The sequence below is a fragment of the Bos mutus genome, chromosome 23 (assembly GCF_027580195.1).
Source record: "Bos mutus isolate GX-2022 chromosome 23, NWIPB_WYAK_1.1, whole genome shotgun sequence".
Lineage (NCBI taxonomy): Eukaryota > Metazoa > Chordata > Mammalia > Artiodactyla > Bovidae > Bos > Bos mutus.
Genome location: NC_091639.1, coordinates 31,109,598 through 31,128,373, shown reverse-complemented (window position 1 = coordinate 31,128,373; position 18,776 = coordinate 31,109,598). Strand labels below are relative to the sequence as shown.

Genomic DNA, 18,776 nt, shown 5'->3' with positions numbered 1-18,776 from the left:
TTTACTAATATGGTGATAAATAAGAGAAAAGCTCAGAAAGCTTTTTCTACTGGTATATGATGTGGTGATTAAACATTCAGTTTTTGGAGCCAGGCCTCTTCACTCACTAGCTGTGTGATCTTGGGGTTATTACTTAGCTTGTCTGTGCCACAATTTTTCTATATGTAAAATGGGCTAATAATAATAATACTACCACCAACCTCAAAAGGTTGAGGACTAAAAGGTAGCTAATATATGTAAAGCCCTTAGAATAATGTCTGGCACACAATACATGTTAGCTATTACTAGGTAAGGGTAGGCAGTTGAAAATAAGAAAATATTATCTACGGACTGTGCTATGAAAAAAATAAAGTAGGGTGACCTGATGAGTAGGGTGACATTTAAGCTGAGACCCAAATAGCCAGGAAGCGTAGCCCTGCGTGATCCCCCCAGGCAGTGGGGAAGGCTAGTGCTCCTGCCCTCACGGGGGAGCAGAGTGCCCAGTGGCTGCAGATGTAGCAGATAAGATGTGTCAGAGAGATGGGCTTTGAGTCATTGCGGGGTCTTGATGATCGGGATTAGAAGTTTGGATTTGCAGGGACCTGCAGTGATGAGCCACCAATAGATTTTAAGCACGGTCAAAATATAAACGTGTTTCTATCTTCCAAAGGTCACTTTGGCCTTGTGGGGGAGAATTGTGTAGGAAGATGAGGGACAGAGCAAGAGCGTGGCTGGGAGGCTGGGGCAGTCGCTATGGCAACAAGATGGTGGCGTGTGCTCAGCCTGGAAGGGTGGGGATGGAGGGACTATGGATTCGGGGTGGTGGGGGGGAGTGGTATCTGCCTGTATCATCAACATGTTTTAATCATACTTCCCCCCGCCCCCATCATTCATTTACTTTGAAAGGAAGAATATTGCATCCTCTAAAACCTAAATGTTTATACACTGTTCCTATACCCTGGAGTGAATCGGTCATTCAGGAATTGCTTGATTTATTAGGTGAATACAGAACCACCCACCTGGAAAATTCAGGCCAGCAATCCACTCTGAGAGCTGAAATGTTTGGTTTGGTTGTTTTCATTGACACATTAATCTGATTATTTCCAGTAGCTCCCTTTCCTTGGCACCATGCAAACCCTGATTGCAGTGCAATGAAGTGCAATGATGAGATTAATTGGGGGGACTGACCAGCATTGTATTTTGTCCTCTTAAAATGTAGATAGTGTGTTTATCTTTCATTGCCTTTATCTACTGCTAAGTCACTTCAGTCATGTCCGACTCTTTGCGACCCTATGGAATGTCGTCAGCCAGACTCCTCTGTCCATCAGATTCTCCAGGCTCTGTCCATGGAATTCTCCAGGCAAGAATACTAGAGTGGGTTGCCATGCCCTCCTCCAGGGGATCTTCTCGACCCAGGGATTGAAATCCAGTCTTCTGAGTCTCCTGCATTGGCAGGCAGGTTCTTTACCGCTAGCACCACCTGAGAAGCTCTATCCATTGCTATATATGGCTTTTAAAGATGGAATAAAATGCTATACTGGGGTTATTAGATGACCATATAGAAAGCGTGTGGCAACAACCCTGAAGGGAGGAGACCCCTGAGCGAGGGGCTGGGGCTTGTTACATCAGGCTTGCAAGCCCAGCTCCTGTATCTGAGACAAGGAAAGCTGGGTAAGACACCAGCATTTGTCCTCCCTGGGAATGGAGTCAACCACCCCACACAGCTGCTTCCCAGAGGACTGAGAAATAAAGACATGGCTTAAATTGGGAATAACTTGAGTTGATAAGAGGTGAGGGATTTGTTCTAAGCAGAATCTCAAGCACAAGCTAACGTTAACAGAGGAATCTTCAAATAGCTGAGACACTTATATTGCCATTGTAGTCAGTGATCACTCCCTTCTCAGATATCTTCTAACTGAACCTTAAAGAAAGAGTCTTCTCTCCCTCTGCCCCCAAACCTTCCATCTGTGGTTCTAGAAATTAGCTTCCAGATCTTACAAAGATAAGAGCACTTCTTACATTTCCTGTTTGAAGTCACAAAAGTCCTGCTGTCTGTGGATACCAGTGACCTCTTCTTCCTGCCATGCCAAAGGACAGAGGGAAGCATCCTAAAACCGTTACCACAATTTATTAGCTTATTATTATTTTTTTAATTATTTTCTAAGAGAACTTATTTTAATTTTATTTATTTGGCCACGCCATTACAAGGCATGTGGAATATTAGTTCCCTGACCAGGGATTGAACCTGAGCCCTCTGCCTTAAAAGCACACAGTCCAAACCACGGGACCTCCAGGGAAGTCCCTTGTCAGCTGGTTTTAAAGGAAAGGAGTGCAGTAAAATCAGAATCTGGGGAGCATATTTCTCAGTGACCTAATTACTTAGAATTTCTTTGATGGATTTATATGGAGTTTTGGAAGGTCAAAGAACTCAAAATACAGTACAATTCAAAGGGCATCAGCATTGCATAGGATGGGATGATAGAATCATTCCAAGGGCTCTGAAAACATGATGGATTGGAATTCCGGATAACAGGTGGGCTCTTCCGTTAGCTTTGGAACCTAGTTCTTACCTTCCTCTCTGGCTTTGTCTAGACATGGCCCAAGGAGAATGGAAGCCAAAAGACTCAGTGTAAGGAGGATGCAAGACCAGAGGGAGAAACAGCAAATAACAGGCCACTGGGAAAAAAATAGTCACTTTTTAAAAAGAATAAAACTTAGAGACAACATGGTTTAGAGTGAGGGCTGTTTTCACCCCAGAAGCCAGGAGGTCTGACTACTGATGGGGCGGCTTGCTTCCTCATCAGATGAGGGGTGGTCTTGACCAGGCTCATGGTTCCCTCCAGTTTCACGGCTTTGGCCCCGTTCTTTTTTGCTACAACTCTGCAGTATTATGTTGAAAATCACTGGGGCTTCTCTGGTGGTCCAGTGGTTGGAGACTCCATGTGCCAATGCAGAGGACATGGGTTAGTCCCTGGTCTGGAAAGATCCCACAGCCCCAGGGCACTTAAGCCCTTGCTCCTAGATCCTGTGCTCTGCAACAAGACAATAGCCGCCACTCGCCGCAACTAAAGAAAGCCTACATGCAGCAATGAAGATACAGCACAGCCAAAAATAAATAAACTGATAAATTAATGTAAATGAATCACTACAAAAGTGGGTAAGGAGATATATAACTAGACCTCTATTTAGGGACATTGATTGGCACTAGAAAGTTGGTGATTGATCTGGTTGTATTTCAGCCCCAACTCAGATCCTCTCAACTAGTATGTAAAATGTCAGCTTGAAGCCATAGCTTCTGCCCTGGGTCCCTGCAGGTGGCCACCTGGCATTGCCCTGCTATGTGCCATGTCCTTCGGTGCCTACAAGAGGAAAAAAAAATAAAACAATTTTACCAAAGCAAACCCCATCCAAGGGTCTTCCTTCTAACATTTTAATAGAGATAACATTTCAAATTGCAAATAACAGAACTTCTAGTTAGAAGGTGGGAAAAAAATCTGAAAGTTTGTGAAAGTCGAAAAAGCAAGGACCAAGTAAGGTTATGCAGATGGCAAATTGCAGCCATTCACACGGAGGTAAAACTTCGGATACTGAAAAATATGGCAAGTATGCTCTAACAAAAAGAACAAACAGGCAGGTTAGCACTGAGGGAATCGGGAAGAACAAAGAGATCTGTACAAATAACCCTACAGGTTGGGACTGTAGATTTCAGCGGCATCACTCTGGGTATGACGAGTACTGTGGCCCAGTGCAGTCTGAGGACGAAGAGACTCTACCAGCTCGTCTGGCTCAGGGGATGGTGGCCTGAAGGCTGGGTTGACCAGGAGACACGGAGACCCTGAAACCAGGAGATGCAGGCGCCCTGAATGATGAAGAAAAACTGAAGACACCACCAGGAAGAAGGAATCGTCCTCGTGATGGGGAAGCTTGAAATCTTCTGCCGCTCTCGTTCAGCAACTGGAGGAACAAGAGAAAACTGAAAAGACCCAGGATGCTCACGTCATCAATAACCGTGGCTTTTCCAGTGGCAGAAAGGAAAGCCTGTGGATAAGGACCTCCCTGGTGGTCCAGTGGCTAAGACTCTGTGTCCCCAATGCAGGGGGCCTGGGTTCAGTCCCTTGTCAAACACCGCAACTAAGAGTTGACACGGTGCAACTCTAAAATCCTGCATGCTGCAAGGAAGATCGGAGATCCCTCGTGCCGCAACTGAGACCTGGCACAGCCACATAAGTAAATATTGAAAATAAATAAATAAAGCCTACAGTTAAAGAACACCGTGTTACAACAAATTAGGTGCAGAGGCAAACGGGAAGGGTTATAGCAACTATATCCAAAGGTGACAGTAAAAATAAGGGTACAAAACCCTCAGGATTAATAGTGATAATATTTAGACAGCGTTTTAAATCTATAGAAAAGACTTTCACAGACATCCTCATGTAACCTCACAGCAGCTCACCAGGGTACAGATGTTGTTGTAGTCCCTGTTTTGCAGCAACTAGGGGCTCAGGGGCATTCAGAGACTTGATCTCTAGGTCACACGGGGAAAAAGGGGGAGATGAAGCCTCAACCCCGAGTTTCTGGGCTCCAAGTGTGCTTTCCCCACCGTGCATGGTCATAGGAGTCTCTATGTCAAAGCCAGATTTTGCTACAAAAGCCTGTTGAGTGTCCTCAGGGATTTTTTTTTTTTTTTTAATCACATCCAGTGTATTCTCAGGGAACATAACACCAGTCTTCCTTACTAAGTAGGCAATATCCATGCTGGAAACAGATCAGATAACCCAAAATAAGGTAAAATTTACCAGATTCCTACCAGAAGCAACAGTGAAAATAATCTACCTTCTGATTTTTGTAAATCTACCTTTTATTGTAGAGATTTAAAAATGCATATATTAATGAAATTTTAAAACCTGAAAAGTATATATTTTTATATGTGGGCAAAGAAACTTAAGCTACTTAAATCATGCAATATATCCTACCCTGCAAGAGCTGGAAAGATGGATATAAATATTGTTATTTTAATTTCAGATAGGTCAGGTCAAAACAATTCTCTGAGAGTCTAGAGCAAAGAAGAAAAAGAAATAGCTTACATCATATCTCTCATTGAACGTATGACCTTAAAGTGAAGTTGCTCAGTCGTGTCCGACTCTTTGCGACCCCATGGACTGTGGCCTTCCAGGCTCCTCTGTTCATGGGATTTTCCAGGCAAGAGTACTGGAGTGGATTGCCATTTCCTTCTCCAGGGGATCTTCCCAACCCAGGGATTGAACCCGGGTCTCCCGGATTGTAGACAGACACTTTACCGTCTGAGCCACGACCCTAAAGTGAATTTTAAACCCCTTTCCTGCTAAATTTAATGGTGAAAAACTCTTAAAAGCTAATAGTGTTCACATTTTCTTTTGGCTTTCTTGCAAACTATTGTCAACAATTATACTTTTTTTTTTTTTTTTACTACATTTTCTAATCAGCACATTGTATCTAGAGGGGAACCAGGTATTTTTCACACAGTAGACATACCTCATTAAAAGAACCGTAATACTCTTTTCCACCTTTCTTTAGAACAGTATTTCTAATAGAATTTTTTAAGGTACTTTTGGAATTCTCAAGGTTTTGTAATGTGTAGCTGAATCAAAATTTTAGAGCTGGGGAACAACAGAGACAGTTGAGTCAACTGTGGTCATTTTGCGATGAATGTGGGGCCGGGGAGGAGAAGGGGCTCCACACCACCACCCCGCCCATTAGGTGCAGTGCTGTCTCCAGAACCTCAGCCCGACTGCTCCAGGGCTCTAGAATCCTGTTCTCCTTCGATGTTTGTTTTTTTTTTTTTGTGGCTGTACTGGATCTTCGTTGCAGTGTGTGGGCTATCCAGTTGTGGAGCTCGGTTTACCCCTCGGCATGTGGGATCTTAATTCACCAAGCAGGGATCAAACCTGCACCCCCTTCACTGGAAGGTGGATTCTTAACCACAAGCCCAGCTGGGAGGTCCCTCCTGCTACATTTCTAGTAGGCCACTGACCCTTGTTTGATGTTGTTGCTGTACCTGGCCATTTTGATCTGAAAAAGATATCCATGAATTATCTCCTTTGCCCCCTTCATCTTTTCACCCTCAAATTAAATCCTTATGAAGAGACTCAGTAGACTTAGCCCGACATCTGTGACAGCACCGTCTCTCTCGACCAGTTATCAGTTGTCTTGGACCACATCTAGCGGGGACTCGGTGGACAGTATTCCCAGGCTGGGGAAAACAGGGCTCAGGTTTGGGGCAGGCAGAGAAATTCTGCTGTTGGAGGAGCTACCGTTGGACTATTTGTTGTGTTTTTGTGTGTTTCTCTCAAGGATACTGAGCTGACCAGGCCCTCTCTCTCTCTCTTTTTTTTTTTTTTTTTTGGTCATCAAAACAAGTAGCTCCTCTCAGACACCTTAATACATAATTAGGTGTGTCTGTTTACACTTGGGAGACAGCGGGCTTCATGTCCTAAAGAAATACAAGGAGTCTGGGAGCAGCCACAAACAGATGTTGACATTATCCATTTGTGGCGAGTTTATTACTATAGCACCAGGACTAAACATTGAGGATGAAACCCCTCTGCAGGGGTGGGTGTGTGTGTTGAGAGGGTAATGTTATCGAGCAGAGTAGAAAGTGAAAGGAAGTCCTTTTTTTTTTTCTTTTTCTTTTTTTTTTCGATCTGCTCTAGTATTTGTTTATCTCCTACAACAAGGAAAATTTCACTATTTGGCTTTGGCTGTTTGAAGGCTTTTGCCAAATGCTTGACAATCTGTAAGTTTTGATTTGTGTCAAAAAACCCACTTTGAGAACAAGGTTCTATGTAACTAAGATGTGTTTGTTTTTGTTTAAATCACTCAGAAGAGAAATCATCTCTTGTCTATTGTGAAAAGAGAGTTTTCAATCAAAGGAAAATTCTCCATATTCTAAAATATACAAACGGCTCTTTGAAATGGATGCCAAATCAAACTCTGAAAGGGACATTTCTCTTGCAGAAGTTTTGAGTTAATTCCGTGTGCAGGGCTTGAGTGGGAAAGCTCAGACTGTCGGGGGAACCAGTTACGGCAACACTATGTGTGGAGTAGGAAGTTACATAAGGACCATTGTATCAAGACAGCAGGAAGACTCTTGTACATGGTTTTAGGCTAAATCCTAGCAACAAAGTTCTTTTCAAAGTGAGTCAGATTTTCAGTTAAATAAAAGGTAGTACTTTGGTTCCTGATATTGTTTCCTCCAATGTGGGAAGGCATGTTGGTCATCACTTTTTAAAAAAATTTCAACCCAAGTGATCCCTGTTGTTAAAGAAACACCATCTTTCCGCCTGTCAGGACTTCTCTTAGGATAAAAAGTGGTAGATGCTAATGAGATAAGTCTACTGGAGAAAAGGGACACAAATTAGGAAACTTGACAATTTCACTCTGGCTCTGCCACTAATTGGTTGCGTCCACGAGTCACTGATTTTTTCCCTTGGCTAAGTTTCCTTATCCATTGGTACCTGTCAGTTGGGCTTAAACCAGATGTATGTAAAAACAGTGACAACCTGAAAAGCATTGTATACATTTGAGGTGTGCTTTTTAAATACAGTTATTACTTTTGAGACAGGAGAGTTGGCTTGGGGCTGAAAAAGAATAGCTCTTAGGATAAGGGAGCAAATCCAGGGGACAGGTTAGAACGAGAGATGCACCCCAAAAGTGGTGGGCAAAGCAGAGTTGTGAATCTAGAACTGACCTGAACCCTTTAGGTGCAGGTAAACCATAGGTGTAGTAGGTCAGGAAAAGCAGGTGGCTGAAGACGGACAGGCAGAAATCAGAAGGCACAGGCAAACTACAGTTAGAGATGAGGACTTGGGACAAACCCAGCATCACCATCTCTTTTTCCTTATACACAACGCATTTAAAAACTTTCCGAATGTCACTCTGAGAGGAGCTACAGTGCCTTTACAGATACTTGCAGATAGGCAGGACGGAGTTGTCATTCTCAAGGAATTTACAGGCTGGTAGAGTGGTGAGGCGGAGAAGGCAATGGTACCCCACTCCAGTACTCTTGCCTGGAAAATCCCATGGACGGAAGAGCCTGGAAGGCTGCAGTCCATGGGGTTGCGAAGAGTCGGACACGACTGAGCGACTTCACTTTCACTTTTCACTTTCATGCACTGGAGAAGGAAATGGCAACCCACTCCAGTGTTCTTGCCTGGAGAATCCCAGGGACGGGAGAGCCTGGTGGGCTGCCATCTATGGGGTCCCACAGAGTCGGACACAACTGAAGGGACTTAGCAGCAGCAGCAGCAGCAGCAGCAGCAGCAGCAGCAGCAGAGTGGTGAGGTGACTGTAGGCCCTCTGCACGTGCATGCCTGCCTGGAAGAGACAGATGAAGAACAGGGCGGGGGGTGGGGTGGGCGGTGTGCCGAGGAGGGAGGGGTCACTCTGGGCTAAAGCAAGGACACGAGCAGATGACTCTTGGACGCCGGGGGGGTTGTGAGGTAGATTTTGCAGGCTGCTTAGAATCTCAAGGAATTGAGATAGAGTGAGCGTGGGTACACTGAGGGCTGATCACCTCATCTGTGATTGAGGGAAGATAGAAGAGGGTGGACAGGACAGAACCCAGACAGGGGTCCAGTTTGACTGGATAGTAGAGTTCCCGAAGGACAGTGAGACGAGCCTGGAAAGGCAAGTTGGGACAGGATTGTTACTCCGGCAAGTGTTTGCTGTGTGCCTAATGGAGAGATCTAGACATGTACACAAACCGGCGGAAAAAGCGTGACATGAAGTCACAGAACTCGTAGGCAGTCACCAACAAGGAAAGCCTGAGGAGCCAGAAAGTCGGAGGAGGCAAGGCTTCAGGAGCCCAGATGAGCCATCTGGGCAGCAGATACAGCACACACACGAGTGGCTCCTGATCCTAGGGCAACCTTCTGGTCACAACCAGGAAGCCTCTTACAGGGTCTCCGTGGACACAGACCCATCCCAGGGCCTGGGCAGAGGGGCAGGCCAGCGGATGCATGTGAGTGGAGCGGGAGCCGGGGCACGGGTAAGGCTGGGTCCCGGCAGGACCAGCCAGGCTTGAGGCCAAAGCCTGTGGTTTTGATCTCAGGTTAACGTGGGTCGTGTGAGGCCTGGGAGAGCCGGTGGAGCTGACTTAGAAACTGAACCAGGGCATTTTGGTCTTCTGGTTCGCGTTCCAGGTCTTGGGGCATCGGGTGGTTTGAGTCACAGGTATTAGGGTTCAAGATGGCTTCGGGGCTGTTGGACCGCACCAGGGCGCTTAGCCTTTTGAACGGAATTTTATTTGAAGAAAAACTGTGCCCCAAGCTTGTCAACATTTTAAAGGATGCTCCCTCCGAGGTGGCTGCTGCCTGGAGACTTCCTGGATCAGCACTCGAGTCAGTCACAGGGAGAGTCAGGCTGTGCTGAGGCCGGATTTAGACGGGCAGATCTATTCTAACTTTCAGAAGGGGAGAATCGAGCCGGATCTGAAAACACAGTCTGTGCATTTAGGGGATGGTGGAATGTGGTCGCTATGGTGATTATTTGCTCTCCTAGCCTCCTTTTCCCACTGCAAGAGGCATGTTTATTTTTATAGAGGAGTTTGGTTGGGTCTGGCGCTGGGTGTGTGGAGTTTAATCGGGAGCTTCCAGGATTCTGATTCTCAACTCACGTTTTTCCTAGCTTGGACCCCAGTTTTTACGTATTCCTTCTTCTCTAGCTCTTCTAATTCAAATAATACCGTATGAAGGGATACCCTCATGAGATGGAGATGCTTACCATTTGCTGTGTACTTTTGCCAGTTCTCACTTACAAGAGTCTTATCCAGGGAGAGAACCTGAGGAATAGAAAGTGTGACTTGCTTACAATCACTCAGAACATCAGTGGTAAAGACCATGTGGGAATTCAGAGTCTGAGTGAAACCCTCAAGATAGGGATGAGGAACCAGTACTGGTATTTGATCAGAACTCTTTTCATCATTGCCCTACAGGTAGGCATGGCCGCCAATATGTTAGAACTCTCATAAAAATGACACTGAATCTCTGCATACTGCTATATTTAAAACGAATAACCAACAAGGTCCTACTGTGTAGCACAGGGAAGTCTGCTCAATGTTATGTGTCAGCCTAGATGGGAGGGGAATTTGGGGGAGAATGGATACATGTATATGTATGGCCAAGTCCCTTTGCTGTCCAGTGGAAACTATCACAGCATTGTTAATTGACTCTGGTCCAACACAAAATAAAAAAATTTTTTAAAAATGACACTGAATTTCTGAACAGTGGAAGGGACTGTGGCAGCGGAGCCCCCCAGGTCTGGGGCCAGGTTCTGGGCCACCATTTACTGGTCTGTAACCTTGAAGAAATCATTGAGCTTCAGTCTGTCATTCATAACGTGGGGTCAGTGACACCATCTCCCTTCCAGGGCTGGGTTGAGGATTTAATGCTCTAATGTGAATAGACGTCTTTCATGGATGCTCTGCAGGTGGGATCCTCAAATCTCTTCCCCATTAGTAAAATCTGTGACACCACAAGATGCTGGGACTACAGAAACACCTGGAAGATCCCTATGGTTGGAGCAAAGACTGGGCTATTAAGCACCAGTCCATGCTGGTCCCCAGCCCATCCTCACGGCATTCCTAAACAACATACCGTGCTTGAAAGATTCTCCCATTGAAGCACCTCAAGGGGCAGAGGGAACTCTGGAGCTCCTCCTGCACACTCTGTTCCCCCATCTGCTGACATAACCCAAACCACCCGGCTCCTGCCTGGAGAGCATTTTCATGTCATGTGAATTTTCCTCCATGATATACCTACTTTGGTTTTAATATAAAAATAACATCTTAATTTACTAATATCAGTAATATGTCCTTTAAAAAAAGAAAGAAAAAAACTCCCCCATGTATTCCCTTCTTTATTTCATGCCCTCCTATCAGCTAGGCTTGGGTGTCTAATATATAACATCTCAGCTAGTTCATAAACTTTTTGCATTTAATATAGTCCTGAGTTACCACTAGCACAGGCCACGGGAAAATACCATCCTGTCCCTTCTAAATTCAGGCTTTTTGGAAAGATTAACTTAGGAACAATTTATCATTTAGTTGCAATTTTTAAAATAATCTTAATTGGCCACATATGTTATCAAATAAGAGCGGGTCTTCCTAGCCTCTGCTTCTGTCCACATGTCCCCCACCCAACACGTGCGCATGCACACTCCATGTTGCCAGGATGTCAGAAAATTAATTATATCACCCTAGGCAGATACCGTCACAGGAAAGCCGCCCCCTGATCGAAGATAAGATTACTGATACCAAAGCTGTTATTTTTAGGAGGGAAAGGCTATTGCTTTCCAACCTCCGTCCCTCTTTTTCCTAGTCCCTCCTCTCTTAATTGTGGCTCTATGTTTTGGTAGCCATAAGTCATTAGCGGTTTTTAATTTCTCTGAAACTGAAATAAGGTCTGAAAGGGTGGATTTGTCCCTTTTTTCCTCCTTTTTTCCTCTTCTTTTTTTTCTGGCTAATCGGAGGAACGCAACCACATCTGAAGCCACTTGGCTCATTATGAATTTCATGGAAACTGATTCTCTGAAAGTGTTTCCATATGTGTGTTCCCAATATATCCCATCCTCTCTAAATGGGAGCACAGACGTGTGCATGGGCTGGAAATGGCTTCAGGATGTGACAGAGCAATCATATGACCGCCGCGGCACCGTGGGTGGCCCCTTCTGAAAGACACGGTGTCCTGGGTGCTGGCCTCCTTCCTGCTGCGGATCTGGTTTCAAAGACTATCCACCCTTCCTAGCCTTTAAAAAGTTCTTCATCAAGGCCTAGCGAGAAGAGCCCTCTCGTGTTCTTTTTTTTTTAACTCCGTTTCTCTCCCCCCACCACCCCATCCTTTGGTTTCTTCCTCCTCTTAGCCTCCCGCCCTGTGCACGCAGGATCACACACACACTGCACATCTAACCACCTCCCTCCTCCCCCTCACCAAGAGGAAATGTATTATTCCAACAATATCCTCAAAATTTGGGTGGGTTAAAGGGATGGTTGAAGTTTTTGAAAATTGCCAGGTTGTACTTTTTTTTTCTCCCCCCTGTTCTCTCTTTCCTTCAACGTAGCATACTTTCTTAGCCTTGGGATCAGCTGGTCTCAGAATTTGTGAGCGTGCAGTGGAAAAGTACAATTCATTACAACACGGAAAATAAATATTTATACTGGATAGTCGAGGCACTTTCCTCTCTTTTGCACAACTATGGAGCTTGCTGGTCTGACCTTTTATTATCTTCAAAAAATCGATTTCAGATTCTCATTTTTCTGCTTTCTTTCCCATCAGCCTGACCCATCACATTTCTTCCACGTGGGGTATAGTTTTCTGACTGATTTAATGAAATTAAAAGTAAAATTAATTGAGTGATCAATACTTGATCATTTTAGTGTGAAGGAATAAATTCAGGGAAAGAAAGAAAGTTGATGTAAAATCTCTTAAAGCCTCAGTGTGGAAAATGCAAAGTAATCTTCTGGGTAGAGATGAAAATTGATTTTTAGATAATGTTTATACAGCCTTTCTGCTTCTGTCATGTTATCTGCTTGGGACTATGCTAGTAGTTCATTCATTTAGCAGATTTTTCGGAAGTACCCAACTTTTCCCAGCACCATACTGTGGAAATAGGGAGGATCTCAAAGGAGGATACATGATTCTTCTTCATTTGCTCTCCCATTAGTTGGAAAATGAAAATACTTCTCTAAATACTAAGTACTTCTAATACTCTAACACTAAATATTCTAAGTACTTCTTTAAAATACCTTAGTTGGAAAATGAAAATATTTCTCTAAAACCAGTGACAATACTTTTACCACAGACTGGTAAAATTTACATATGTACATATCCTGGATGTATAGGGTAAAGAAAAGATGATAAGGATTTGTATACCTGAAAGTCCTTGTGTGGTGGTGAGTTTTGAAGGCCCTGCTTACCGTACCCGGGTCTGGCAGACAGCAGGGAGGTAGCTGTAAGTTTGAGCATGCACAGAGCCGCAGTGAGGTGAGGGTCCTGAGTGAATGGCCTACCACAAACGGGAAGGTTCATCCTGAGCAGCGAGAGAGGTGACCTTGGAAGGGTAGAACAGGAAGCTCTGACGATGCCAGTAGTTTTCCCATTATCTTTTTTTGCAGAGCTGTTCGGTCACACCTGGTAAAGGGTAGCCGTGACCTGTGCTGGGTCAGGGTGATACCCTCTGGTTTTTCAAGGCCTTGCATCAGCATGGCCTGAAAGGGTGGAAGATTTGCCCGTTCTGTGTGTGTTTTCAGAGAACTCAGATCTAAGGAAACTCAAGGCTGAGGCTCTGCGTTTTCCTGCTGGCATGCACTGTCAGGGCAGCCAAGGGGGAGATGTTCACGCGGGCCTGAGACAGAACTGCTTTTGCATCTCAGGGTCATGAAGATCCACCTGTCTCCAGGCTGCCACTTCTTCATCTATAAAGGCCATCCTCAGTTCTGGGTGACGCTGACATACTGGCTCTATCTACTGTCCAGAAATTCAAACAGGATGTGAGCTTTACTACTACCTACTCCAAATAAATGACACAACCTTAGTGGCAGCAGTTACCCTGGGGTCCTGGGGACAGGAATGTGCCCATCCACTGTGCATTTGTAGCCTGGCCCTCTTTCTCCTTTCTGTCTTCTCCGCCTGACTCCCCAGTGCAGACTTAACATAGATATGGGCTCTCAGGATACTGGACACAGCACGGTGGCATCTGTTCACTAGTGGCAACTACCATTGGTCAGCCTCTGTCTGAAACGTGAAGTCAAGTGATGTAGTGATGTTTGGTGAGAGCTTTGAACACCCTTTAAAGAGAGTTTTATGAGATTTCATAAGTTAGGAATTGTATTTGAGTTACATTTAGGTCTGATGCCACCATTGCTGAATGCTTATTATAATATCTATTTTCTTAATGCATCAAAAAATATACCAGCTGTTGTGCAGAGTTCTTGAATCCCTAGCCCATTTGCCTTGTTCATTGATTTATTCATCCATTCATATGCTTACATTAAAAAAATTTAAGCTCTTACCCTATAGACTGTTCTGAGGGATATGAGAGGAAAATAAATCATAATCCTTACCATCCAAAGTTTACTTTGTAGTTGGAGAGCACAGGCTAAGAAACAGCTAATAATTCAGTAAAGCAGTGGCTGAGGGCCCAAAAGAGTGATATGGAAAATAAATGCTATTAGAACAGGAGTGAAATAGGAAATTATATAATAGAGCAGTTGGGAAGGCGGCAGCCAAAATGTAGAAGGGGAAGAAGCTGTTTAGAGGAGAGAGGCGCTGCTTCTTATTCCAATAGAGAGGATGCTGCAAGGGGGTTAATGAAAAGTGTTATTGTTTAGTTGCTAAATCATGTCCAACTCTTTGTGACCCCATGAACTGTAGCCTACCAGGCTCCTCAGTCCCTGGGATTTCCCAGGTAAGAATACTGGAGTGGGTTGCCATTTCCTTCTCCAGGGAATCTTCCCAACCCAGGGATTAAACCCACGTGTCTCCTTCATTGGCAGGTGGATTCTTTACCACTAAGCCATCAGGGAAGCCCTTAATAAAAAGTACCTGGATCTTATTTGAGATTTGGTGAAGTGATAACTCCTACCATTTAAAATGTTTTCATGAAGCTTTGAAGTTAATACCTTATTGCTGAGAAGTCTGATGGCTTTTCATACTGTATATTTTTGCCCTTGCATTAAAAAAGGACAGAGAAGTCTGCATTTGCCAACCTGTGTTCCACCTGGACTCAAGGTCCCTGGTCCTTTTCTGTGTCCCGACCTGCCCTCCACAGTTGGGATGTGTAAATTCCACTCCCTAGTGGAGATGGTCCCTGGGTGTGATGTTTCCTAGCTGATAGCCCTGAATGGCAAGTACCCCAGTCCAATATTCTTTTCAAGCTCTTATCTCCAGTCTTTTTAGCACTATCTTGGCCCATCTTCAACCAACCAAGCCATAATGGTTTGAGTGTCTATTGAATGAGAAAATGTATGTGAAGGTACTAGGGAAAGAAACATCAAGCATGGTTGTTATTAAACCCAAAAGGGGAAGATGAATGAGTATTAGATCACTGCTGCTGTAGCTTCCTCTAGTTAGGAGTCCAGCACAAGTCAAGATAACCAGCATTAGACAGCAGCATGTGGAAGGCGCTGAGTGGAGGTTTGCAGGCCACAGGAACCAGAGATCAGAGTTTCTCTTTTATTCTCCCTTATCTTGGTTTCACTCCTTCCCCACCGCACTTTCCACTTGCTCAGAAGACCCAAGAGACCTGGTTGGTTAAAAGCAGGCTATTTCCTTTTTCTCCATAGACTTTGAGGTGGGGGGGCAAGAAATTTTTACTTTTTAAAAAATGGTTTTCACAATGATTAGACTTTGCATTCACTGAAGAATAATCAGTGCTTCCTTTTCTTTCCTTTTGGCTGTGCTGGGTCTTCGTTGGGGTGCGTGGGCTTTCTCTGGTCTAGCATGAGAGATTAGTTGCCCCACAGCATGAGGGATCTTAGTTCCCTGACCAGTGGATTCTTAACCACTGCACCACCAGGGAATTCCCAAGGACTTTTTACTTTTAACTTCGATTTTATTTTTATTGGAGCTTTATGGGCATTTTATCAATATATTCTTCCCCAGGTATATTAGATTGTGAAAAACTTCTGCTGCCGCCGCCGCCGCTGCTGCTATTTCAATGAGCAAGTTTCCTGCAGCTCTCTTTCTGATAAGGACAGAAATCTGCAGGTCTCTGACTTTGGCAGGGGGTGCAGAGGGTCATTCTGGAATGAAATGCATCTGTAGGGAATCAGCAGGTCCTAAGGGAATCAAGCCCTTGACCTTGGTCTCACTCAGGTTACGCCATGAATAACTAAATTAATTGCTCACTGCTTAGCAAATTAGGTCAGCAAGTGCTGAAAGAGTTTTTAAATAGTTTCCCAAGAACAGTAACTCTCTTTGGGGGCAACACGTGGGCACCAGAAGAACCTGCTTAAATATTTTTAAGCAAATTTATTTCAGCATATAGAACTTTTAAGGCAGATTATATATAATATATCTGCAATTGTGTCAACCTAATTCTTAAGGGTGACTAAGATTAAAAAGAGGTTAGAAGTCTGAGAGGTCTTGTCTAACTGTGGTTCTGCCTCTCTTGTGCTGGGTGATTTTGTAGAGTAAATGGTTCCCCTTCTCTGTTTAGCTTCCCTATTTGTCAGTGGGTTAGATTAGGATTATCTAGACAGTAAAAGAGGGGTTTGGATTTTTGTCACCAGAATACCCCAAACCAGCACAGGAGGATAAATGGGTACCTTAGGGAACCTGGGGGCATAGTCTAAAGCCTCCCAAGTGCAAAATTTTGTTGAAATCAGTTTTCATTTGTCTAAAAATTCATCTAAGTTTTCATTTGTCTAAAAATTCATCTAAAGCTTTACAAATGGAAATTTTTGTTGAAATAATTTTTTCGTTTGCCTGAAAACTCACCCAAATGTTGCGTGCTAGTCCATATCATATTCATGTTTACTGTACAGCATCCGCTTGTCTCCAGACTGAGTAAAGCCAGCCTTTTGGGAAGATGTACCGTGTTTATCTTGGGCTTCAAGTAACTCCTGGCAGTACTGGCTTTATTTAATCTGTAGGTTGGGATCTGGTGTTTTAAACCGGCTCTGGGGAGCTCTCAGGCTACAAGGCAGATCACTGGGGCAGTTACTGAGCTTTGGCTTTATGTTTCTAAAATTAGATTGGGGTAAGAGTGCTTCTAGAACTCTCCAGGCATTTGTCCTTATCCTTGCAATAAGTAGATATGACATTTTCTTTAGTTGATATAATATCTAGGTCTGTAGATGGTTTGTAGTTGTATGTATTGTGGTTGGTGATGTGGGTATGAATAGTTTAGGACACAAAGATCAGAACAACCTGAGAAGATGTTCTAAAAGAAAAACTGAGTTCTTGTACAGAAAAAAGATTAGAAGTATAGAAAGAAATGTAGTTATAGCATTTGTTTCTGTAATAATTATTATAGAAAATAATTGAAAATTAGGAAGGAGTTTAAGTTCTTTTTAAGTTGAGGATTCTTTCAATCTCCCCACCACTGATTATTATATAAGAGATCTCACGTGAAACTGTGACAAGTTGTTAAAATTTCTTCCTACAGTGTGTTCTGTAGGAACACACTAAGCAAGTTCTAGAGAATCATCTTTTTTTAAGTTATAAAAATGGCCATATAATCCCTTTAAAGTCCACGTCAGCTCTCTCTGCTCAGAAGGAGTTAAATCCTCAAGACCTGACAGTCTTAAGTGACTGGAAGCCACTGGTGAAAATTCTATAAACCTAGCGGAAACTTGTCGCATGGTGTTCTATAAACCACAACCAGAGCTCATTAATTGAAAAATGAATGTCAATTTGCGTTAGCCGGCATCTCTAAACCCAAAAGGTACAGTGATCCCGGCATGTGATGGATAATAAAAACATCAGCCAAACATATCAGGTAAAATCAAGAAGTTGGGGGTAGGGGGCGGAGAGATAAATTCAAAGCCACATTGGAATTTACTGGCAGGGTCCCACATAAAGGGTTTTAATAGGGCTTCATAGGGCTTCTGCATTAAAATAAGGGAAACCACATGGAATTTTAATTATAAGGACAGGATATTTTAAGTATAAATACTCACGAGAAGCATTTTTTACATCGATGAGCCTATTTGTGTGAGCTCTGTGCTTCTGTGGAGCAAATGCTGCTGTTTTAAGTGTGACTTCTTTCCTTTTGAAATTGCTCACGTTATTCTGGTTTCTCTCACACGAGCTGAGTGTTGAACTTAATGCATACAGAAGTGGCCTGCCTACACCTATTAACTCTGCCGACTCAAGTTCACCTAGATGCCCCATGATGAAAATGGGCTGGCCGAGAACATCTGTGGTCTCCATGCCGGGCCTGTATCGTGTCAGGCGCTACAGAAGCCCGGGGCAGGGAGATGGCAGATCTCATCTGCACCACCGTGGGCAGTTCTGCCCGCGTCCCTCCTTGCACCTTTTCACACTTGAACTTGTCAGCATTTTGTACTTGGGAGGGGTTAGGGAGAGGCCAGCAGAGGATGGAAGAATTTATCAAAAGCAGAGAGCAACTGCCCAGACTGTGCGAGTTTTGGTTTGTCATCTTGAAAGTGTTTGCTTCCGGTATTAGAAGCTAGCTGCTCACCAGCTTTTCCCCCTCTGCTTATGGGGCCTGTGGATTCCGGGAAGGTTTACTGTGAGGGTGGGAACTTCCCAGCCTCCCCTCCCCCTCCCCCAAGGCAGTAGCTTCTCCTGCTGTCTTGGGATTCACGGTGATAGAATGGTAGAACCAGAAGGGAACTTAGAGCTCATCCCCTCATTTTACAGATGATGACACTGCCACCTCTGACTTCTGCCTCTGGCCTTCCACTCTCAGTAAGAAGAGCCAGGCAGGTGAGACTTTTCACAATTGCTGGGTTGGGCTGGGTGGGGTTGTCTGACTGAGACTGCCCGATGAGTGAGAAACACTTTTATTAACGACATATTGCTTTGAAGTAGACACTTCTAGTTATTAGTGCCCACTAAGGCACTTAACCTGAGCATTTTACAAAGAACACAAGGCAGTGTGCATTTTAAGAGAAATGAACAACTCTCGATCAGCACCTTGAAAGAAGAAGATTGAGATGCTTCCTTTAGGATCCCAGAACGGGGGCTAAACAAAAAGGAAGCTGAGGAAGTACCTGCTCACTAAGGCCTTCAGGAATGACTGAGGGAGACTTCACTGGCGGTCCAGTCCTTAACGTGGCCCACTTAGCCTTCTAG

At 44.1% G+C, this 18,776-nt stretch overlaps 1 protein-coding gene across 7 annotated transcripts in view; it reads left to right on the top strand.

The window, feature by feature from the left end:
* Window positions 1-18,776, top strand: part of RUNX2 (RUNX family transcription factor 2) — a 232,353-nt gene that overhangs the window by 207,887 nt on the left and 5,690 nt on the right. For 5 of the 7 annotated variants that reach the window (XM_070361254.1, XM_070361249.1, XM_070361251.1 and 2 more), the window contains one exon: window positions 18,342-18,407. The exons of the other annotated variants lie outside the window; for them this stretch is intronic. In XM_070361254.1, the coding sequence (XP_070217355.1) occupies window positions 18,342-18,407 (66 nt within the window). The remainder of the gene's footprint in view (window positions 1-18,341; window positions 18,408-18,776) is intronic. 7 annotated transcript variants of the gene reach the window in all.